General features: G+C 42.4%; 3 protein-coding genes across 3 annotated transcripts; 2 read left to right on the top strand and 1 right to left on the bottom strand.

Annotated features, from left to right (window-relative positions):
* Window positions 1-62: 62 nt before the first annotated feature.
* Window positions 63-3091, top strand: LOC131264875 (nose resistant to fluoxetine protein 6-like; the record flags this gene model as incomplete). Its single annotated transcript, XM_058267141.1, has 10 exons — window positions 63-380; window positions 746-908; window positions 981-1112; window positions 1180-1364; window positions 1453-1625; window positions 1686-1854; window positions 1945-2138; window positions 2210-2354; window positions 2434-2763; window positions 2834-3091. Coding segments are annotated over 10 exons (2067 nt in total), but the record flags the coding sequence as incomplete, so codon positions are not given.
* Window positions 3092-3667: 576 nt separating this feature from the next.
* On the top strand, window positions 3668-7013 carry LOC131264874 (nose resistant to fluoxetine protein 6-like). The gene is made up of 11 exons (XM_058267140.1): window positions 3668-3755; window positions 3845-4155; window positions 4499-4661; window positions 4742-4873; window positions 4947-5131; window positions 5215-5387; window positions 5464-5632; window positions 5723-5916; window positions 6036-6180; window positions 6275-6604; window positions 6747-7013. The coding sequence occupies exons 1-11, from the start codon at window positions 3668-3670 to the stop codon at window positions 7011-7013; spliced, it is 2157 nt and encodes a 718-aa protein (XP_058123123.1).
* An 8940-nt stretch (window positions 7014-15953) lies between these two features.
* Window positions 15954-21577, bottom strand: LOC131267442 (activating transcription factor 7-interacting protein 1). The gene is made up of 4 exons (XM_058270322.1): window positions 21493-21577; window positions 18569-21315; window positions 17144-17784; window positions 15954-17064 (listed from the first exon to the last, which is right to left on the bottom strand). The coding sequence occupies exons 2-4, from the start codon at window positions 21286-21288 to the stop codon at window positions 16637-16639; spliced, it is 3789 nt and encodes a 1262-aa protein (XP_058126305.1). The 5' UTR covers window positions 21289-21315; window positions 21493-21577; the 3' UTR covers window positions 15954-16636.
* Window positions 21578-24516: the final 2939 nt, after the last annotated feature.

Genomic DNA, 24516 nt, shown 5'->3' with positions numbered 1-24516 from the left:
AAAAGTGACCGTAGAATGTCCAACAATTTTTAACGTTCTAAAATGTTGGTCATCCCCGACTTCTTGCAGTGTCACAGTACAAGATGATGCCAAGCGTGTTTCACTTCGACGATTATGATGAGTGTTTGCGCGATGTTCCCAGTGGTCCTGGCGTTTACTGCATGGTGAAGGCGGTTATCCAGCCAAACGAGTCGTCCCGTGTCTGGAACGTGATCGCTGACTACTCCAGTAACTGGAAGCAGCATCTAAACCACGCGCATCTCGACCGAGGTCTCTGCCTGCAAACGTGTCTCCAAAAACTGGCGACTCTCGAGCGGAACAATGTAACCCGGGAAGTGCTAGATGCGTTGGTGGTACCGAAGTTCAAAATAGATTTTCCGGTAAATTTTCCAAACAACCCACAACTATTCAGTAAACCCGAATCTACCCTGAAGAGAGCAAAGGGCAGTGCAAATAATTGTTTTCTGGAGTGGCAATTAATTCTGTGCCGTTTCGCGGTTCGCCATCGTCACGTTTCCAGTTGATTTGTTGTTTTGACCGAGAAAGTGATTGTAATTGGTGATTAGTTTCAGCGCTATTATGACGTATCGTTTTACACACGGGTTGCTCGATAAAAAAGATATTATAGTAATTAAACCGCGTAATAAGGAAATTGTTGTTGATTTAGCAGACTCTTCAGCATAATGACATCCTCGCTATAATGATAATATAATTACGTTAACACATTGTCTGTCTTTACTCCCAGTACATTATTAAAAATGGAACGTTCCGTGACGTCATCGAGTACCGGCGAAATTATTCCGAAACGTTCTCTAAATGCATCAACCATGAGTTGCAACAGAACCATGGACTGCAGGCATACACAGAAATTGAATACTGCGATAGTAACAAGAAATCGTATCCGATTGGTAAGAATGAAATGATTTCATGATGACTTCGTATGAACATATTTCACAGAAGGTAATTTTCATCTTTTAAAGACAATTTGGAAATTGCCTTCCTTGGTGCACTGGGACTTCTTTTACTGGCAGTTGTTTCCTCCAGTTGGTACGATTACTGTTGCGAAAAAGGGAACGGATTGTCGCACTACCGGACCGAGCTTCCCAGTAAAGGTGAGTACGCTTTGGTACGCGCCTTAAGCATGTGAAAATGGTCGTTAATTTCGTGCTGTCCTTCTAGTATCTATGGCGTTCGTTTCGTTCTCATTCATTCGCAACTGGTACAAACTCACCACGAGGCAGGACGACTCGTTCAGTCGCTCGATGAGATTCGTGCATGCGCTGAGGTTTGGGTTTTTCTCCGTGATCAACATGGGACACAACGTTTTCGTGGCACAACCACGAACGGCTAAGATTGTAGAGGATGTACGTTCAATTTGTTAACTGACTTGTATTTGTGGGAAAGTGAACTATGTAGTGTTTAAAATAAAAACGGAATGCATCCTCCCTACAGAAGTACCATCTAGTCAGCACCATGGTGGTCGCTAACGGTTTCCATATCGTTACCAGTTTCTTCGTCATTGGTGTCTTGATGTTGATCCTTTCGCTCATCACAAAGCAGGAGAAATCAGGACGCAAACTAGGATTGAGGGACATCATCATGATTTCGATTGCGCGTTACGTGCGGTAGGAAACTATTCAAATATTTTAAATTTGCAAACTATCACATGACCTTTACCGTTACAGATTAACTCCGGTGTACGCTTTCATCATGTTTCTGGAAGCAACGTGGCTTGTGCGGTACTTGGATGGCCCGTTGTGGCGTAAAGGATTTGAAACGGGTCGAACCTATTGTCGGAGGAACTGGTGGGCTAATTTGTTGTACATTAACAACTACTATGCCACCGACGAACCGGTAACCGGATTTTCTGTTATTGTATTACTAGCTCTAGAAATTTTCAGAGTAATTTTTGCTCGATATTATTTCATGAATGTCCTCCTACAGTGTATGCAACACACCTGGTACCTGGCAGCAGACTTCCACATGTTTTTGTACGGTCTAGTAGTTTTTGCAGTGGTCTCTAGATGTCCGAAACAGCGAAACTACATCCTATCGTTACTATTACTACTCTGGTCCATGATTGCGGCCATTGTCGTGTACATCCACGGATATGAAGCTGCAACGATTGTTTCTCCCGAGTATGTTTGAATTACACAGGCTTTTGCGCGCTTGTCATGAACATTTTATTCATTTCTCCATATTTCCATAGATCCCTTCGGTTTCTTTTTTGGTACTGGGACATGTATCACGATACCTATCTTCCAACCCACATGAACCTGGTGAATTATACGGCTGCGATAATGGGTGCCTTCTTCATTATCTATCTCACGAAAAAGAAATTTCAACCGACCAAGGTACACATTGTCCTTGGATGCAGCTCGATGTAATTTTTTCTCATACTCTTTAATATGCTTCCCAATTTCTCCTGCACAGATGTTCACAATTCTCTGGTTCCTCGGAATCGTTGCCATACCGGCCTGGTTTATGTTCGGTTTCTTGATGTACAACCAGGATTTTGAAACACCTTCCGCGTGGATGGCCATAGCGTTTCCGCTCGGGCGCATTTACTATACGGCCCTGATAGTGCTGTTCATCATCGGGTTCATCTTTCCTGCGTCCAGATTCTGCCTGCGTCTGGCCAATATCCACTTTTTCGGCATCCTTGGCCGGCTGACGTACTGCGCTTATCTTTGGCACTTTTTTATCAACCGTGCCATCGCGTACGGTACAAGACACACGATAGACTTTCGACTATTTGAAATGGTAAGTAGAAAATGCCCTCGGATGTACAGTATGTATTGCGATGTTAAGAAATGTTCCTTCGCTCCTACAGACAATGATTTGCTGCGCTACGCTAGCGATGTCCTACGTTCCTGCTTTGTTTCTATGCTTGATGCTGGAATTGCCATGCATTTCGCTGCAGAAACTTCTTTTCGGATGTTTCAGCGGGCAGCAAGGCAAAGAAAAAAATACTCATCTAAAGAGTAATCTGCAGACACCTTCTAGTTTTAAGAAGGTTAGAACTGATGACCAGAAGGACAACCCCGTGGAAAAGTTCTATTCACGCTCGGTGGAACACGAAAAAATGTAAGTTATAGCGAGTAGCACCACATGTTTTTTTTTATAGATTTACTGTTTGAAGTTGTATATGACACAATAAAACTTTATTTCACCTTTGTTAGAGGTGTTTATTTGTACGTTACTTGAAAATATATGATCGAAAATTGAACGATGGACAGGTAATCATCCTGGGTAATTCAGTAGTTGAAATTGGCACTGGCGATGACCCCAAAATAAAAACCAACGCCTTGCAGGAGAAGAAAAACCCCCACGCCAATGGAGATTACGAAACGAACAATAAAACATGAAACTCTGAGGGTTTTCCTTTCACTACGGATCGGTACCACGATCACTTGAACGTAGTCAGTGCCATCTGTGGTCTTTTCTTCAGACCCCTGATACAGTAAGTGCGATCACATACATTCTCTCGATCACTTACTCGTGTTTTGTTGAACGCTGTTCCTAGTGACCTTGCTATCGGACATCCCGCCGGTGTGACGTCACGTTACAACGCTGATCCTGGTATCGCAGGTTGAACCATCCACCGTCCATTTATCGGTCGAACCAGACTGTCGACGGCTGTCCTACGGAGAAGACGTGTACGATCATGGCGTCGATCGTGAAAGTGCTCGTAGTGTTCGTATGCAGCGTCTTATGCACCAGCCCGATGGTGCATACTGCAACCCAGTTTAATAGTAAGCAAAAAGTGATAGTAGGTCCAGTCGAATGTGCCAAAACGCCTAACGACCTTGCCAAAATCTTGGCCCTCCTCAACTTCTTGCAGTGTCGCAGTACAACCTGATGCCACGAGTGTTTCACTTCGACGATTACGACGAGTGTTTACGCGACGATCCCAGTGTACCCGGCGTCTATTGTATGGTGAAAGCAATTGTCCAACCGAACGAGTCGTCCCGTGTCTGGAACGTGATCGCCGACTACTCCAGTAACTGGAAGCAGCATCTTAACCACGCACATCTCGACCGAGGTCTCTGCCTGCAAACGTGTCTCCAAAAACTGGCGACTCTCGAGCGGAACAATGTAACCCGGGAGGAGCTAGATGCGTTGGTGGTACCGAAGTTCAAAATAGATTTCCCGGTAAATTTTCCAACCAGCCCACTCGTTCGTTTCCAGTAACATTTAGCCTGAAGGAAGGAAGGGCAGTGCAAATAATTGTTTTCTGGATTGGCAATTAATTCTGTGCCGTTTGTTGGTTACCCATCATCATCACGTTTCCGAGATTATTATTGACCGAGAAAGTAATGGCAATGGGCTACAGCAAAAGTTTATCATTTTAATATCGTACACACCAATTAATATTTTTCCGTTCCTTATCTAACAAACAGTATTGAATCAAACTCTAATTTTTAATGTGATGACGAGCCTATTTTCAAAGCGGTCATAGTGCAAGATGTTAATACGTTACTTATTTTTCCCGAAGTACATCATCAAAAATGGAACATTTCGGGACGTGGACGAGTACCGACGGAACTATTCGGAAATCTTCGCTCAATGCATCAACTTTGAGTTACGGCAGGACCACGGATTGCGGGCATACACGGAAATAGAATACTGTGACAATAACACCGAATCCTATCCAATTGGTAAGCATGAGCAACTTGGCAAACGAACATTTGATAAACCAATTTAAAACTGAACAAGGTTAATTATTCTCATCCTGAAGACAATTTGGATATCGCCTTCCTAGTCGTGCTGGCGTTGCTTTTACTGATAGTGTTTGGCTCCAGTTGGTATGATCACCGTTGCAAACAAGAGCACGGACTGTCCCATTACCAAACCGAGCTTCCCAGCAAGGGTAAGTACATAGGAGTGCTTGGTGTAAAATCTACACGCTTTCCTAAATGCCCCAAATTGACTCGTCATTTCAGTCTCCATGGTGTGCGTCTCGTTCTCCATCATCCGCAATTGGTATCGGCTCACCTCGCGAGGTGAAGACTCGTTGAGCCACTCGATACGTTACGTGCACGCGATAAGGTTTATAATTTTTATGATGATCAATATGGGACACAACATCCTGTACGCACAGCCTCGAACCGCCAGGGTTATCGAGCGGGTAAGGTTTTTTCGAAACAGATCCACAATAAAAGTCCGTCAAACGCTTGTGATGTGATGCGCCGGTCATATTTTCTTTTGCAGAAATTCAGCGATGTCGATTCAATGATTGTGGTGAACGGAACGCACATTGTTACCACCTTTTTCATAATCAGCGCACTGATGTTAGTGCTGTCGTTGGTCTCTAAATTGGAGCAAACGGGTCGTAAACTGGGATTCGTTGAAATCATCATGATCTCGATTGCGCGTTACGTCCGGTAGGAAAACAATAAATCGGAAAATGCACGTACTTTCCTATGTTGGGGTGTAACTCTCTCTGTCCTTCTATTGCAGATTAACTCCGGTGTACGCTTTCATTATGTTCCTGGAAGCAACATGGCTTGTGCGGTACTTGGATGGTCCGTTGTGGCGTAAAGGATTTGAAACGGGCCGCACCTACTGTCGGAGGAACTGGTGGGCTAATTTGTTGTACATTAACAACTACTATGCCATCGACGAACCGGTAACCAGATTTTCTGTTATTGCATTACAACCTCTAGGACTTTTCAGAGTAATTCATGCTCGATTTTATTTCATGAATGTCCTCCTATAGTGTATGCAACATACCTGGTACCTGGCAGCGGACTTCCACATGTTTGTCTACGGCTTAATAGTTTGCGCCATAGTCTTTCGGTTTCCCAAACTGAAGAACTACATTCTTTCGTTTCTGCTACTCCTGTGGTCCATGCTAGCGGCCATCATTGTATACGTCAACGAGTACGAAGCCGTCACTGTGTTACCTCCAGAGTAAGTATCCAAAACGCCGGTGGACTTAATTATTCCGCATTTCTGCGCCTCGCCGGAACGCGGTAAACGTTTCCTACACATTCCCCATTCCCTCCCGAATCTCCCACCTCGCTCTTTAGGCCGCTCCGATTTTCCTTCTGGTACTGGGACATGTACCGCGATACCTATCTGCCGACACACATGAACCTGGTCAATTACACGGCCGCCATAATGGGCTCCTTCTACGTTCTTCATCTGCAGAAAAGGAACTTCAAAACACCAAAGGTAAGCTGGTCCTACTACCGGGCCGATTTTTGCACCCAACCCGTGCCACTAAGTAACCCCCGCCATCTACTCTTTCCCCTCTCCACTTGGTCAGATGTTCTCATTACTGTGGCTTCTCGCCGTGCTGGCCGTACCGGGGTCGTTCGTGGCCGGATACGTCGTCTACAGCAATCTGTTCGAAACACCTTCCGCCTGGATGGCGCTAGTGTTCCCGCTCGGGCGCATACTCTACACCGCGCTCATGTTCTTCCACACCGTCGCGTTTATCTTCCGCGCCAGCAAGCCCGTCCTTCGGCTGGTCAACATTCCCTTCTTCGGCATTCTCGGCCGGCTGACGTACTGTGCGTATCTGTGTCACTTTTTCATCACCCGGGCCGCCGCCTACGGTACCAGGCGCTCGATAAACTTGGGTGTATTCGAAATGGTAAGTCCGAAATGAAAAAAAAAACAATTAACAAACGAAACAAACCCTTAAATAATTACCAGCACCACTGGAATAGAACCACAACCGTGGCACATGCTCTTCATTTTTAATCGAGTTTCGTCCCCATTTCGTCCCGTTTTAGAACACCGCCAGCTGGTCGACGCTGGTAATGTCTTACGTCCTCGGTTGGGTGCTCTGCCTGATGCTGGAGTCTCCGTTTATCTCTCTGCAGAAGATTCTCTTCGAAAGCCTGCACGGAAAGCGGAGAACCGGCACGTCCGGTAGCCGTAATCGGTACGGGAATACGGAAGAAACACCTGCAAATTTCTTGGGAGTAACTGCAGCTGACGCAAAGACGCGTAACAATGCGGATGCTAGCAAGGACTCGGCGGAACAGGAAAAAATGTAATGAGTATCGTTTGCACATTTTTTTCCGAATGGTGCTGCAAACCTTCTTTCAAACCAAATTGTAAACCGGTGGTGTGTATTGTAGTATGTAATATGTATGTTAATCTTGTTGTATATTAAATAATGTTTGAAATATAAATGTGCCTCTGCAACCTCATTCTTAAGTGTTCCTTAATTACTAGCTGAAGGGCCACTTAAGCGAATTCTCATGAACGTTAATTATTGAACTTTATATTTCCATCATTTGTGTCATTCCTACGCTGATTTACAATAGTTTCCACGCTGCCAAACCAATCACGCATACCACATAAAACCGTGGTTCATTGGAAACCAACTCATTAGCAAAGTTCGGCATTACTGCGTCGAGATGTGGTATAACATCGACGGTGCACCTTCGTCAAATCAACCTACATCTTGATGGGACACTTGAATGGAGCCCGAATCGTCCGTGTTAATAAACCACGCGAAAAAGCAAACCGTACCCCATAAATAATGCTGCGGAATGCGAGCGAAACGGCCCTCCGAGCCCGCATTGCAGCAGTGTAGGACGACCACGATTCTCGTGTGGCTCTAAATTATGGTGCAAATTTACCCGATGCAAATAAATCCAACCCTCCCCCTACGCCCGTAACGTCTAACGGTGGCGGCCAAAGGTTAAGGTAAGCTCCTCGGCAGGCGGATTTGCGGAGACGAGGCAGTGGCGTGCGATAGGAAAATTGCCGCTCTCTATATTATTATTTGGAGTCCAAACATTCCCCAAATGACCGAAATGTGCTAGCGAAACGCGCAAGACGCACGGTGACAGATCGCATCGAATTTGAGTATTCGCGGAATGACACGAGAGGTAGTAAACTTTTAAGCATCCCCTTGCCGATGGTCGTTGGCGAAGTTTAAAGCCACTCGTGGCCGAAGACGATACCACCGGTGTGCAGACCGGCGCTATCCGGCGTACCGCTGCCTCGCAATCGGGCAATGGGTGCGCTTTACGCGTGGTTCGCGAAATGAGCGCAATGAGTACGAAAACACCACCCTCCCCCAAACCTCCTTGCGAAAGCGCTTCCGTCAGGCCATTACGGCAAGTCACGCAAACGCCGTCAGGTTCAATGGGTTCGCGCACGGAACCGGCATCGTCGATTGATACTCATCATTTTCCACGCCAAATGAACCTCTTTCGACGGATGTGACGTGCCGGGGAGGATATGGATGGGAAGGTATGCACGTGTGCTTTCCAACCCACACACCCACGGTGGTATCCTTTTGGTGGGGTAAGAATTTGCGCACGAGTATCCTTGACTTTCGATCGAAAAAAATGTGACCCAGGAGGAAGTCGAAAACACGACCATCATCAGCCGCAGGAGCACGGTAGGGGAAGGGTAGTAAACCCGGCTCGATGGAACGCTCGATCACCGCACACACACACACACCCGGAGAGTGTTGGAAGCGGGCAGGCGGTCGGCAAGGTCGGCAGGGAGGGCCATTTTCCCAAAGCACATGAAAAAGTAAATCTTCGTTTTCTGTTGGTAAACGAAGCTGAAAACATGATAAGCACAAACACGGGAAACCCATCTGGGGCAATATTTTGAAATAAAGCAAAAGCCATCGTCTGCGGGGATGGGCGGGATGGGCGGGCAGGCAAGCGTCGGGCGTGATCAACAATAATATCAAACGAATGTGAGTCGTTGATGTTCAGAGATTTTTATGCCTCTCGTTGAAAATATGATTGGTTATGCCAAAACATGACGGAAAAGTATTATTTCTCAGTTGAATATGTGCCACCACAACAACAATACTTGATCCAGGTATCATTAAATGCTAATAAATTAGAAGTACAATACAAAAATGAGCATGGATATACGACACAAAGTCAACATTCTCAAAATCGGTCAATTAAGATATTCAATGCAAAGTAGCACAAATCAATATTCTGAGTCATCTGCATTCGTACAAACCAGACTGCAAGGATAAACAAAACCAGCATATAATAATAGGTTTTGTGAAACTACACAAAAAGCAAAAGCCCAGAAAACTGTTATTTGCTCATGAATCCCGAAAAGATTAATGCCTGCAATCATTCTTATAAAAGTACCATATAATGCTTAAAATATTATTATGGAAACTGCTCAAGGACCTTAACCGGTAATTTACATGCAACAATATAGATGCCGTGCTGTATGTAATTATTACCGAGTCGCTGACAATTTAATTCTTTTCGTAAAACATTTTCTGGTTTACCGTTTCGATAAACTTGGCACTTGGCACCATAACCGATAGGGCTAATTTAAAGTAAAGGAAGAATTGAAGGAGAGGAAAACCATGAGGCTAAAAAAGGAAACACGCAACTTTCCTATCCACTTCTTTCCCCCCATTTCCTGTAAACGTTGCCAAACGAAACCCGGCAACGCTACAGACAACCGCTAACCGGACTACTATTCATTATACTCGTTTTTTACGTAGCTTCCTACGACTCGGAAAAAGAAATAGTTGCGGGATAATTTATGTATTATCGGTGAGCATGGCAGCGACGCACACAAGAAACACACCGAGCCGCCGAGTGGAAAACCACCGAAGTCCGGTGCGGCCACTTAGAAAACGGACGGAAATGAAACTCCACCGACATTCGAAACGATGGAACGGAGGAATATGACTCATGTGGAAAATCGATAGCGAGTAAATAGTTTATGCCTAGTTTAAAATCTACCGTCTTCCGAATGCTCGGCGACGGTGGCGAAGGGTTGAAAAACGAACTACGTAAATGGCTCGATACCGAAGAAGGCTTACCATCCGAGTGGCATTGGGGAGCAATGTAAGCGGCAGCATAACCCCAATAAGGTTAAGCGCGCAAGCAAGTACAAATAGGGATAATCCTTCCGTTCCGTTCCTGCCACCCGGGGGCCCACACTCTGACCCGTTTCTATTGACGAAAGATATATAGAGTTTAATAAACACCCGGCCAAGCCAACACCCCCGAATAGAAATACTTCGGATTGTGTTTTGCATTCTGGCAGAAACCAACCACGCAAGTGAAATTTGACAAGAAGCAAAAAAAGCAACCGAACACAACACCAAAAGAATGCTCATGAAAGATGCAGAATTTAATCTTCACTTTAACCCCGAAGGAAAATGCTGCCTGCTTTTGGGGAGGAACTTTCACGGCCAATTATGCATGTTTGTTATACGGAGAGAGCCCGCGGCCCGAAGACGGTCGTTGGCTACAAGGAAAAAATCTTTTATGATAAATCAATTAAAAACACCGCTTGGTTAAAGTTTGGGTAAAACAACACGAACATTGTGCTTTCTTTTGGGGTTTTCTCCCCGTCTAGGTAAAAACTGCTGTCTGGTTTTGGTAGATTATCTTTCGTTGGTGTGTGGAAGGTAGACGAGCTTTATTGAGGTTTCCTACCTTTCCTCGTGGATATAATTGGATGTAGGGCAATTTATTTTTTGGTTCATTTCATGAAAACATTAAGCCGAAAAAGTAGAGCTTACTCTTTTTAATGAGTTGGCTTCTTCTTGATTTGATTTGATTTTGCGAAAAATATTAACACAACCCAAATTTGGTTTTGTAGAAACATTCAAAAATATGTATTCTGCCAGTTGTCAGTGCTAAACTACGTCCATTTCAAAGACACCATTTGTGCTATCTACGAGCAACGAGTTTCGAAAAAGATATATTTCTTCACCCCAATCCTTCCCTAAGTCTGCCGCAACTACTTATAGTATTCGGTCGCGGTGAAAAAGATTCTACCCTTTTCTCTGTATCGCTAAAAATATTCCACGGCCATATGCTAATGCCAATCGGTTCGTTAGTTACGTGAATAAATTATGAACAGCCTGCCAATAACGATTCCCGGCAGTGTCGTCCAGCGGCGGCCTGGACTTGACAGCGCATCATCCTTCTTTTGGCACACATACAAAACTGAAGATACCCCCACCCACTAGTGCGAAGGGTGTGTGTGTGTCACTATTGATGCAATTTCTAGTAACCTACATCGAACCGGCCGGATGAATTATGACACGTTCCTGCCGGTGTTTTCCCTCCGCGTTGCCACATCCGGAAGTGCTCAACCGGGGGGGGAGGAGATGAGAGAACGTGGTACTGTCGGGGGTAATAAAAGTCACTTAAATTAAACTGAAAGGCTACACGAGCGCTGTCAACGGTGATATTGAACGACTTGCACACGGACCGAGCAGCTGTGTCTTCCCGGTCGACGTTTCGATCTTCCGTGTTGCCCAACAGTGGCGCACAATGACACGTTTCCGTTTTTTTTTTTTTTTTTGGAGGGGGGGAATCCTCTTGGCCAAAACCTTCTCGGACACCCACGCGTACGGAAGAAAGATTCAATTCGGCGGGTAAATAATTAATTCCGCAACATTCTCGCCAGTGTTGCTACACGCGAGAGAACCGTTTCTGCCGCATTCTCCTTCGCCGTGGAAGGCACATAAATGAAGGAAATTTAAATAAAAGCAAAACCGAGCCATCCTGCAGCAGTGGCGTGTGAAAAAAGATTGTTGTGTGACCTTCTGCCTGTTAGCGGGGTTGGCAACTAAATCTTAACTATTCTTCTCTACGCTCTCGCTTCTTACTTATGTAGTTTTTTTTTATATGCCCTGTCGCCCTGTCGAAGGCCCTGTCGAACAGGAAAATCGATCATCTTGTTGGAAAAAATACATAAAGAACTTATGCTGTGTGTATCCGTTTCCCTTCGTTAAACACCGAGCATCATTACGTTGGTTAAAGCTAACGGTTTTTGACGATTTTGGCGCGAACATGACATCACATGGAATAAAAAGACTACCGGAAGTTAGTAGTGTAACATCCACAAAAATTTTAAACAAATTAGTCCCCTAACTCCATGATATTAAAAGGTGCAACTTGAACGGCACTAAATGATAAATGAATAAAACAAGTTACACAAAACACAATCTTCCACTATACACATTATCTCGTTGCCTGGTCACAAAAAAAACAGTTACATAAACAAGCGTTCTGATTTGTTTCCATTCCATCAAAGTGTTTTCACAAAACAAACATTTCCCTTGGTAATTATGGTCCATCGTGCGTATGTTATAAGCGGAGGTGAAAGAAAATTTAAAAAAAATGAGAAATAACCTACCTCGGATTTTTATCCGAGAGGCGCCTGATGGAACTGGAAAATAAGGCTCCCTAATCCAAACGCATCCCCACCTCCGGAAAAGAATAAATCCCAATGGTATGTTAGTTGCTGTGTGTAATAAAATCGGCACTAATTAAACTCGACTTTCCCGATGCTAAAAACAACAGCACACAGTTGGAACGCCCCGCTCCAAAGGCAATCGATTTGAAGTTTATTTCGAAATCCGTCACGGTTTCCTGGAACGGTGTAATGTACGCCAAGGCGCGCCCAAAAGAAGCCGATTTGCGAAGCTTAAATTACATCGGGATTCCAATTCAGTTGATCCGTGCGTGGTGTCTGCGGGAAAAGTTATATCCCTGCGCTTATACGAATTCTTTACATCCTTGGGAAAAAGCAGCGCAAAAGTTGGGTGTAATGAAGAAACCTTCAAAGGATACAAAAAAGAATTGCTGAAACATGACATGAAGTAAAATGTTTGGAAAGTTCGACCTAGTTGAAAACAAGTTATTTGAGTTGATTTAAGAAAAACCCCACTCACATCGAAGCTATTACATTCAGTTGTGAACTGATGTTGTGGCTAAATGTTAGACTTACTCTAAGAATTACCTTGCCAAGTATCATCGCTGTAGAATTTAGACCAATTAAGTATCCTTTTAATACCTTTTAATCTACGAGTAACGTGGCGTATCGATAACACTTCACTTTATATCGCACATGTTCACTCCACTTAATCCTGATATGGTGAGTAGCAAGTGTTTTTGCTTCCGCTAGTCACGGATTACGTTAGCCAACAAATTAACACGCATCAACGAACATGGAAAAGAAAACAGAAAAACCCTGGTGTTCGTATGCCAAAGATGATAGATCAACGTAAGAATACAAAAAAAAACGGTAACGTACTTTGTGCCCAACCGAAGGGTAATTAATCAAATTGACCTTGCTCACGCCTTTGGATACCGTAATATTGGATGAAATCCGTAGAATAATCCTCCCTCGCCGTATGTGCTGGGAAAGCCACGGTTATAAAACTTCCAGTTAACAACTTGCGTTGGAGGCAGTACACACTTCTAGCTAAACTCACGCGTAACGAACGTATATCACTATGCCAAGTATCTACGAACCACGCCGTTGGGGCCTAAAGACGGACAATTTGCGCGAATGTCCTTTTAATTGACAGGTCCACGTGCACCAAGGACACTGAACCAAAGCTTCTCCACTGAGATTCACTTTCCGGGAACGCCGGGAGATTTATTGTCGTTCCATTCGCCCTCCCCCCCGAAATTGAGGGACCAAGCCCGAACGTCAACCACAGACTGTCGCTTGCCGGTGAAAAACGCTTTCCCATGGACCGAATCGAACAAATCGCCGTCGAGGGTGGAAAACGACTGAACACAAAACAGATCCGCCAGTCGAACTCGGTACCAGCTGAGAGTCTATTGTGTTCAGAATACTCCGGGCGTTTGTGGTACGGCGCTGGAACACAGGATCTCAGCCGCTCCCGCTCAAGGAAATTGCACGATTACTTTTCTCGCTCGCCGTTTCATTTTCCACGCCACCGTCGAAGGATCAACTACTTCGACTTTTGTCCTGTGGGTGTTCTCTCGCTCGGGCTTGTTTATGAACACTTTTTTTTACCAGGAACGAAAAATCGGTCAAGAACCGACAGCGGTGAACACGCGAACAGGCACTCTTGTGCTCATTTAATCGCGTGTATATATTTCCCCCCCTTGTTACGATGCATTAACGCCGGTTTGGCTTTAAGGATAAAGGTGGGAAATGTAAAAACATGTTTACGAAAGGTAACGAAGATGGAACCTACATGCGCCATGGCGTGTAGAGGTTTCGTGAACCGCAACATAGTACAAAAGTAAGAGATTACTCAACAAAAAACAGGACAGGACATTTTGAAATAAATATATAACGAAACATAGAAACCAATCTGATTTGAAATGCTAATAGAACCGCTGCAAACTGTTCGCGACAGATACATTAAAAAGGTTTGAATAACCATCAAAATGGTACTCGCATGTATAGCATCATCATACTATTTGTTCAAAGATTAAATCTCAGCTTAAAACATACAACAAAGTTTCTGGTACACTCAAATGTAAAATAGATAGTGTTTAGGGTAACGTAAACTGCTAGCAATCAAATTCGATTAAAATCTATATTTAATTATATTCTCCCTTACAACAATGTCCATCTTTCGTACTGATCCAAGGCTACATACAGATTATCTTGGTGGTTCATCACCAATTGACCTCACCGTCTGCAAATTGTTGAATCGATAGATACCATGTTTAAAAAGCTTAAGCTTTGCCCAAAACAGCGTTTTTTTTCATCTGAGGCCGCAGATGCTAATCAAAAGGATAACCATCAGTTGCATCACACGTATCTCACCAGTTTAGAAAACAAAAATAATTCAACAAATCTCCAGCAATTTCATGTTGTTTAATCATTGCCGACAGTAGCGCCGTTTGCTTTCTTATATATTCTTTTTCAATTTATAAACGCTATTGCGGGCGGTTTTGGCTTTGGCCATGTAAATCGGGTACCCAGACGAGTTTCGTGTGAGCTTTTGCCTTGAGGCTATTGATCGCACAGAGGCTTTTCATAGCTTATAAAAAAATAATAAACCAGCCTTAACGTTCACCTAACACGCAACGGTAAAACTTGGAAGGAGGAATGATTTTACAATCAGCAAAAACCTTTGCTCACTTCGAAAGTTTTGGACTTCAAAAGGTTTAGTCTTTGTTAGGTACTAGTGCAATGTATTGAAGGTATATTTTTTAAACAGCGGTTTAGTAGCCCCATACGTTATCCTGACAACTTAAGCATAGCTGGGTGTAAAAAAAAAATCCTGCTACTTGTTACCCGTTTCGTTGATTTGAACTTCATCAAACCGTACGTATTCGTTTCTTCGCCAGAATAATCCATGCAATCATTTAATCACCAATCGATGTCACTGCTTATTAAAGCAGTTGTTATTCAAACGTATTCCTCCAAGAGCAGTCTTACTTTTTCATGGAACGTCATAGCAGTTATTGGTTACGAATGCATTTTGTGACGCAACAGAAACTACATAATAGGGTAAGCAAACATTCGATATGAACATCCGAAGAACTTTGGAACGATGCAAAGTTACACAGTCACTAGTTTACCTTACAATAACATTCCACCTTTTGCACCAAAGTGGTTACGCCTTTGCGCGTCCGTTTTGTAATTTTGGCGAGTTTCTAGGCGCATAGATTTTACCAACATTTGATAGCAAATGTGTTTATGCCAAGGTATCTGTTTCAAAATCAAAAACTCACTAGTATTTATCTGCCGTTTTCTTCTCAATCCTATATGTCGTCTCGGAATTCACCGCCTGCATCTGGGCAGCTTCAGTTGAAGGCCTACTACGTCTAGATTTTGGTTAAAGATTATATTCTGTTGAAAGAAAATGCAATATTTAGATAAAGGAATCCGTGCATTTACACCTAAAAGTGAAGATAAAACGGCGGTTCCCACGTTTGATGCTGACTAACTTAGTTATTGAGCATTTTATTCTAATATTTCAAAAACTTGTTGAAGAGGAACTAAAAACACACTTGTAAAGAATTTTTCGCCGTCAAATTTGGTACTTTCCTGTAAGCAACTAACAAGCGCAAGGTTTCAGCTTCATAATGAAAACGATCTATGGCATGGCAACATTGGCGGTCTACAAAGTTACACTTATTAGACTACTAAACTCTACAGTGGGTATCGAGATTGTATCTTCACTTTTGAGAGTAATTTTACAACGAACCAAATCATTCAGCAAACATAGAAATCAGGTGTTTAGTTCTTATCATGTGCTATAGTTTATTAATTTCTTGTCGATTTCCAAAGCTGGCAACCTCGTTAAAACAATTCCCTTAAATTAGCATTCGATACCGTTGTTCAATGTACTCAAGTCAAAACGCACTTTTTAGACCATAGACAAGCATGCGTTCCCATCGGACACATATTTTTCGAACAAATCTGTTATCAAATTTGATAGTAAGAAAAAATGGATTCATGGGAAAAATCACCTGACTGACGAAAGGAACGTTATTCAGTATATAAGGGTAAAGTTCTAGCATAACTAACTTTATATACAGATGTCCTGAATCTAACAAATCATCAGCGATACAAAACAACAGAGCAGCATGGCATACACGTAAATAGAGTTCAGTTATTGTTTTACTTCCATATTTTACACATAAAAATATACTTTTTCTTGCAATTTGCTAAGATGTTGGAAATTCTTTGTGCTGTTCTTTTGCTTTATTTATTTTTTTTTTCTTTCAAGTTTAGACGAATATAAACATTTAGATCACCTATTTCATAACGATTAGTTCATGTGTTAGTAAAGAAGAATTACAATATAAATAGCTGAGCAAACATTGAAATTAAAGTAACATATTTAAGTAGAATATTTGCCACAAACCGTTATTTAAAACTGGTATTATCAGCTCAACTTACTGTACTAGTGTGAATTAATTTCCTACTGCGAAACATTCACGTCGTTCCATGTTCGGGGATCACTAAAGAACCCGATCCGCTTGTGCTCGTCGATAGCTCTGACAGCAAAGTGGTAACGCTGACCTTCGCTAAAATGTGTCAACGTCACGGCCATAGGAAGCGGCAACGCTTTCACATCACCCACGTGACGCCATGCGGACGAAGATGGGATGGCTGTCGATTCCTGGTAGGCATAAATTTGGTAGATATCGATCTCCGCGTGCATTTCCGATAGATCTGGCATCGTCCACGATATTACGATCCCGGTCGAAACATTATTGATACGAATCACTGGCTGTGGCGGTAATTGTTTCCAGGACGGGTGACAACTCTGTGGCCCAGGTTTCGGGAGTGGTGCCGGATGTACTGGGACTCGTAGTGGGGGCCGAGGCTTCATCATCAACGAGTTGTCTGCAATCGAGAATCATTATAGTAAATTCATGCACCAACCACCATGTGAGGCTGTATAGAAGGCTGCATTATCACTTACCAGGAAAAGGACCCGAATGTCGTATCTGTCCATGAGTCGTTGGTGAAATTCCCAATGGCATTCTAAGCCCATTGGGTTTTTTCCCCAAGTGCGCTCGAAATCCCACATTGTTGGGAAGGAGCATTCCTTGTGTATGAGTAGATCCGGTAGCGATCGGCTGTATCGTACCATTGCCGTTCAGCAACCGATATGGCAGTTTCCCCTTCGTCTGCGCAGCTTGGGCCAATTTCACCATCTGATTAGTAGCTATCATTTCGGCGGACCCCTGCTGTTTTTCTAGCATTCCATTTTGATTTGAGTGTTTTTTCTCGATCGCGTTGCTAAGGGGGACACTAGTACCGATGGGGCCACGTGGCTCTTCCTCGTCCGTTAAATCTATCAACGAATTGGTTACCGCCGATGGTGACCCGGGTTGGGACTGTGGTGCGGTCGGTGCAACCGAGTTTGTAAAAGTGAGGGTCTTGCTGGATGACGCTCGTACGTTATGCATACCAGCCATTGGTTGTGCGGCCGGCATAAGTGACGATAGCATCGCCGGACGAAACAGGGTTACGTTCGTTCTGGATACAACCGTTGTTCGTACATCAGGTGCAGTAGGTCTTATTCCGGTCGCAGAATTCCCTCCACTCACTTTAGAACCGCTGCAATAAATAAAAAAAATTCCTACTTTACTTAACGATGAACGCAAAACAAACCACTAACATTCATGGAATCATATACTGCCGATTTTATTAAATTAATTTAAAAGATATATTGGCAAAACGTTATTTCTAGTTTTTCAAACTTCGCTTTTTGTGTCATAAAAAAAGAATTGAGATGGGAAAAAAATGTGAACTTGAGGAAGTGTTCGGAATAAGTTGCTCCAAAAAGAGAAGGTCAAGTGTTGATTTACTCGTTTAACACCAATTTACTTGGTTAATTCTCATCGTAGCTGTTTCATTGTATTCTACAATCATATAATAGAGGAACTTATTATATGATTAATGCTCCAAATAAGCTTCTAACGAGATTTGAATTGGCCAAATTGGCTGAGCTTTAAGCCATTATCTGATTAAACACCATATTAAGAACTCACAAAAGAGTTTAGTTTCTCTGGGAATTTCTTGAAACTGGTCAAGTAGGCTTAGGTAATTACGACATACAAGGTTCAGTTTGACCCGTAACTTCCTTGAAGTTTTCAATTTTATTGCGAAATGGAGGAATCCAGAAAGAAAACTGGCGTTGAATTGAGGAAACCAATTATTTCACTCTATTGCAAAGGATATTCAATGCGAAAAGTTGGCGACATTGGCTCATCACTAATACAAGGAAACTAGATCATTCAGATACAAGGTAAGCTAACTAGATTTAATCCAATGCGATCCGCCACTAACTTATTCATTGTTACCCGTCTATTGAGTAGGATCAACGAAAGTGATTACTTACGCAGCTATTTTTGCTATTCGTGCCTGCTGGCTGTGAATGTCCTGTAGCATTTGTTCCGCTTGCTGCCTCGCCATCTTCTCCTGTTCCTCCTGTTGCACTGCAGATAGCGGTGGCCTCTTCGGCGTAATTTTATGGAGAGTCTTTTTACGGGCAGTCATAGACCCGGGTGAAACGCTACCGGTGCTGCTACCACTGGAGGAGACGGAAGTACCAGACGGATAACTACTCCCAGGTAATCCATTCACAATACTACCAAGGGCTGGTTTGCTTGGATCTGGTGGCTTTATCGTAACTTCACTGGCAGTTGCATTGTGCATATAGGTTACATTCATCGGTACCGATGGGCGTATCACATTCGGTGTAGGATGGATACCGCCTGCCGTTGAAGTTGACATTCGTTGGCCAATGGACGTTAGTTGGGCCCCGTTCCAGGGCGCTCCACCAGTAGTGTCTTTTGTACTGGATTCTGGTGATGTAGTATTTCCCTTAGCCGGAATAACAGACAGCTCAGCAATACAATTTTTTGTTTTGACATCTTCACAAGTCTGGTCCATAGCGGTAGGCTTTCCCAAAAGCGGAAATTGTGATGCGCCGACCTGCAAACCAACGGCACGCGTTATTTTCACGGGAACCACAAACCGGTTGGCTCTCTTTTGCAGATCCTGAACCGCTCGTTCGTGGACCACTAGTAGATCACAGTATTGCTTGTGCATATCCTTCAACCGTTGTCGATATTTTAGCATAACTGTCTCCAACTTATCCAAGCGCTTACGTTCCTCGCCCAATTGCGACTTATAGACCACTGCCTCACAAACCTTTAGCATGACGAACTCTTCTAAATCGTCACGAGACATCTTGGGTAGCGGCTTGCCGAACATCTTCATGAATTCCATAGCAAGTGGCTTCACGTCCGGGGGCTTTTGCGCCACATCATCCTCCTTAACAAGATTGTCTAAAGTATCTGTAGACTCGTTGGCCATTTTGGGCTTTTTAGTACTTTCGGATTCTAAATCCTCCCTTGGACGCTTTTCTCCAACCTCTATGTCTGGTGAGGCAAGTATAGAATCCTTTGTAGAATTAATTATTTTGGTTGCACCAACGTTGCCAACGTCGTCGTCGTCGTCATCGTCGTCTATTACAAGTACCTCAGAACTGAGCGATGGGACCACGGTAGATCGTCCACCAACCGTATCGCCAGTTTCAGCGCCTACTAATGTTGCCGTCGTTTCAAAGTGGCTCGTTAGAAATATGGTTTCCGTGGTATTCACATCGATAGGACATTTAGCAGGTTCTCCCATGCTTGACGATGGCCTACTGCGATTAAGGTTTTGAGATTCCTCCTGATCCATCATGGTTTCGCTGTTGTCGTCCGTTTTAGAGGATTCAGCAGCATCTGGTTTATCATTACCATTGTCACAATTTTCAGAAGAATGCGTTTGGATCGTCACCGGGTCGCTGGTAGCATTGTTTTCACAAGCTAAACGCTTCATAGCTGCAACATTATCTTGGTCATGACTTTCAGACGATCGGGGTCGTTTTGGTGGCGGTTCATCGATAGAATCTTCCTCAGTTTCTCTACCTTCCACAGTAGCATCAGATGTGGTGGTGCCATCACTCTGCTTGCTTGCCACAACGGCACCATCCGTCGGTAGACTAGCACTATCTTCATTGCTTAGAGAGTTGCTGTCATGTTGATCTTCTTCTGCCATCTCTTCTAATAGACATATGACGTCATCATCGTCATCTTCATTATTAGTTTCTTTTGCACTCCTAGAAACTTGCGTATCGCAAGCCACTGTTTTATCTACATCTGGGTGGCCGCTTGCTTCTTCATTAACGCTTGTTATTTCTTCGGAACTTTGTTGCTTTGCTTCATTTTCTACAAGAACAGGGCCTTCTAGTGTGTTGTCCTCCTTAGGATTTAAAATAGGATCTGAATTCTCCTCACTTTTCTCATTAATTGTTGTGATTTTATCTTGAATGGGTTCGGCAGGATCATTTTCTGAACTACACGACACTTGCTTCTCTTGATCGAGTGTTGGTTCCACTGCAGTGTTCTGATCACTATTTTGTTCTAAAGATTCATCATTTAGTTTTATCATATCACTGCATTCGCCTTTTGGGTCCGCTGTTTCGTCTCCAAAGCCCTTTAGACGATAATCATCTTCCCTGTCCCCTAGCAAGGACTGCAAAAGCTCTTGCGCCGTTAAACTGGCAGAATCTTTAACGACTTTTTCTACACATTCTTCTGTACGTTTAACCATTTTCTCTGTGCCTTCATCACTCACTCCCGAATCATCAGCGCTGGAAGCTCCGGTCAAATCGATGTTCTCATAGATACACGATGGTTGTTGTTTCACATCCACCACCATATTTTCTGATTGTTTTGATTCATTTTTCGATACAAATGATGGTTTTTCCACGCTTTCAATCTCTGGACTACTGGAATCCTTAGTTACCCCGTCCATGACACTGGCATCCAGAGGCGTTATACCGGAAATATTCACTTCATTCTCCCGGTCACTAGTGCTGAGCGTGATCTTTTCCGTCGGGTTCGCTGATGGCTCGTCTCCTTCACTGTCGCTAATAACAAGTGCTGGCAATTCATCGTTTTCCATCTCAGGAGATTTGTCTGGGGACTCGGGCAGTACGTTGTCGGTAGTTGCTACGGGCATTTTTTCGTTATCAACATTCGACACAACTGGCTTATCCACTTCCATCCTACGTGGGATGGTTTACTTCATTCGCTGCAATCGAAAATTTAAAAAGAAATCAGTTTGTTTTGGGTTCAGCAGGAGCAATAAATCAGCATTAAACACGAATAAGAGCTAAGGGTTATGCCGTCGGAAATTGTGCAACGGCACTGGACAAAAAGGAATCCCATTCAGGGCAGTTGAATGTAAACAATCTGTTTCAATTCTTACCCATGTTTAAATAGCTTCGGAATGTAAAAGATGAATAAAACATAAACTAGTAAATAATGGCCGTTCGTGAAAAAGTATCAACGCGCTTACGATGCGATTAACAAAACACACAAAACCACTTTTTGACAGTTCTCAGTTTCCTTGGAAACCTACACTGCTAAAAAGAAAAAAGGCGGCAAGGTTTTGAGGGTGTAGTAGTGTGCTCTCACCTCCCTACACCAACTCAAGCAGGCGGTTGAACCTGTGTTGGAGTCCTAGCAACTGCTGCTCACACACATAGTACTTTACGTATGAGAACCAATAGAATGTATTCATGCAAGTTCGATCGAAATGTTTTGTGCGAAATTCAAAGCTATAAAAGAAATTATTTTTCCCAATTTTGATGGATCTATTTTAAATGAAAACATTTTTTTCAGTTACAGTATACTATAAATAAATTCTTCGATATTCTCTGTATAAACAATAGTAGTTTATCGACATGCATACCATACACTGTACCAGAGTAAGTTAGCAATATAAAATGAGACAAAAAGTTACTACTACTTACAAAACTATCGTCAAATATGAAGTGCTCCACCTCCACCAATAGAAATCCACCTCAAGTGGTGAATACCTTTGCAAACGATGAACAATAAAGAAAGGTTAAAGAAAACAATAGTTTCGATTGATATTTGCACGACTTATAATACAATATATACAACTAATAACTTATAAAAATACAATATAGTATGAGACATTGTATAATACTATCGGTATATACAAGGTCAATATAAAATATCACAATGAAAAGACAATATAAAGCAAAGCCATTGGAAATAGAATGCTCATGTTTAATAAAGATCAGAACCTTCTAACCTCAATCTTGTCCTATCCTGCGCTTAGCTTACCTCATCGATATTGCGATATTCGACGCTCCCATTTATCGTCAAATTCGCATGGGGTAATCAGTTCTGCGAGTCATCGAGGAAAAAACGACCGTAATGTAAACTTTTCGCATCAGAATTTAGTTTCATATCAAATCTGCAGAACTTGCTTAATAAGCAAAAGTTTCGTTAAAAATTATATTTCAAGAATTTAATCCGGCGGAGAAGAATAATATACAATTTGGAACAACGTAGTATGTTGTCACTACTACATTTCAATAAGATATATTATATTCGGTTTGAGAAAAACCACTACAGACTCAGTCTCAAACTAAGCGGATTTTTTTTAACGATACGTGAAATGAGCAAATAAAAAAATGGAATGGTACAAAAGTAACATTTCTATTCAATGGTATATTTAGTCTATTAAGACTTTCTGTCTAATTTGATTCTGAGAACTATCAATAAATGTTACTGAAAAATGCATTGCATGTACTTGTACAAGATTGTTTGTCCTATCATTAGCCACAATTGGTTAAATACGCATGTTTCCATGTCATTGCCATGAGCAGAATGCTTTACATGGTTTTTATGCCTAAAATAACTCAGAATTTTACCTTTACTCTGGTTTCATCTCGCTCTCTTCCTCTAACTCTGCATATCTCTCACTCTCTCGCTCTTTCTTAAATACTATGCGTGCTAATATTGTGTCCTGGCTCGACAAACTACTTCTCTTGTGGAGAATGTAATGTTAATAGAATATTATTATATCATACAACTTAGGGCTTGTTACATACATAAATTTTGCATTATCATATTCCATTAGTCGATTTTTTACAAGCACATAGAGTTTAATAAATGAATTGAAAAACTATAGCCGATCTATCAGATTGTTCGCCTGATCTAGAAGAGCCGGAGTTTTGATCGGATAATGGATAAAGTTGAGACTTTGGTGAATATCCATATTGGATTGCCTACAAAACTGATGTAAGCTCTGCTCAATGCCTTTAGGAACGCTCCTCCCAGCCATTTTTAGCAACCTCACGCACACTATCAAATGTATCGCATGAGCAACGCTGAACGAGGCATTGCTTGATGGTAAATGTACATCATATACGCTCTTCGTATAGCTGTCGGAAAACCGATAGCGTCTTGTATTAGTTTAGCGATCTAGGTCATATAAGTTGCTCATATACGCATTATTACTTAGTTTTAACAAGATTCGACAATCAAATCGAATGCGAGACAACATTAATGAGAAAATAATATCTATATAATGCCATAAGTACTACTGTACTGTATAACTGGAAATTGTATTAGCAAATCTTGTGTAGTACAAGCAACTCAATCTCGATAACGCAGAATCAGATTGAGAAAACAACCTTATGCCGTGGACGAACATTCAATCGTCAGATGTGGGTGCTATTGCTGTTGTTGTTATCAGCGTTAGGCAATACTGTTTACAGTAATCAAAAAAGAAATCTCTCCGCCATGGGGATTTGTTTGTATGTAGTAATAATATTATTAATCCTTAATACGAAAGCAAACTATAACCGACTTCAAAAGTACTATGAAATTTATAAACATATAAAACATGTTAATAAGCATGCAAAAACAAACAAATAGTTAAGTGACATAAATAATGAAGAGGTATACTACTCACCAAATTAGTTTAATTCCAATCACGAAGTAACGCAATGTAAAACACGTCTGCACTCCTCACTGGTTGCACTAACACTAGCGATATTTTTGGATATTTTTTCAGCGTCACATGTTTCGTATGATCATCCGAACGCGGCACGAAGTTTGACAACTGCTCATGTAAAAAGCCGGGATATAATCAAAGGTAAGCAGATTCAGCTGTCACCCGTGGGTTTTATCACAATCGATCGCAAAAGCAAAGCCCGAAAGTACGAATGGCCGAGTTAATCTCCCATAGTTATAATAATTAATAACCCCTTAGAAATAATTTCACATCTCTATCGTTCTAAAAACAATAATGTTTAGCGCAAAATACTGTTTTTGATGTGGTTTCGATAAGTTTTATTGTTAAATTGGACTCTACACGGTTCTCTGTTGTTTTGTTTGTTGTTTCTCTTGTCGTGTTAGCAAAACCAACACATGCGCAGTTGATGTAAAATTGATTATTTTTCTACTTTCG

Source organism: Anopheles coustani, chromosome 2 (assembly GCF_943734705.1).
Source record: "Anopheles coustani chromosome 2, idAnoCousDA_361_x.2, whole genome shotgun sequence".
In the NCBI taxonomy this organism is placed as follows: domain Eukaryota; kingdom Metazoa; phylum Arthropoda; class Insecta; order Diptera; family Culicidae; genus Anopheles; species Anopheles coustani.
The sequence above is the reverse complement of the archived record's forward strand: the minus strand, read 5'-3'. Positions and strand labels throughout refer to the sequence as shown.

What these genes read in the sequence shown, in the direction of transcription:
- LOC131264874 (XM_058267140.1), top strand. Translation starts at nt 3,668, where the DNA reads ATGGCGTCGATCGTGAAAGTGCTCGTAGTGTTCGTATGCAGCGTCTTA. An exon ending in TACTGCAACCCAGTTTAATA is followed by an intron (nt 3,756 to 3,844) that starts GTAAGCAAAAAG and finishes AACTTCTTGCAG; the next exon opens with TGTCGCAGTACAACCTGATG. An exon ending in ACTATGCCATCGACGAACCG is followed by an intron (nt 5,633 to 5,722) that starts GTAACCAGATTT and finishes GTCCTCCTATAG; the next exon opens with TGTATGCAACATACCTGGTA.
- LOC131267442 (XM_058270322.1), bottom strand. Translation starts at nt 21,288, where the DNA reads ATGGAAGTGGATAAGCCAGTTGTGTCGAATGTTGATAACGAAAAAATG. An exon ending in CGAATAGCAAAAATAGCTGC is followed by an intron (nt 17,785 to 18,568) that starts GTAAGTAATCAC and finishes TATTTATTGCAG; the next exon opens with CGGTTCTAAAGTGAGTGGAG. An exon ending in ACATTCGGGTCCTTTTCCTG is followed by an intron (nt 17,065 to 17,143) that starts GTAAGTGATAAT and finishes TCTCGATTGCAG; the next exon opens with ACAACTCGTTGATGATGAAG.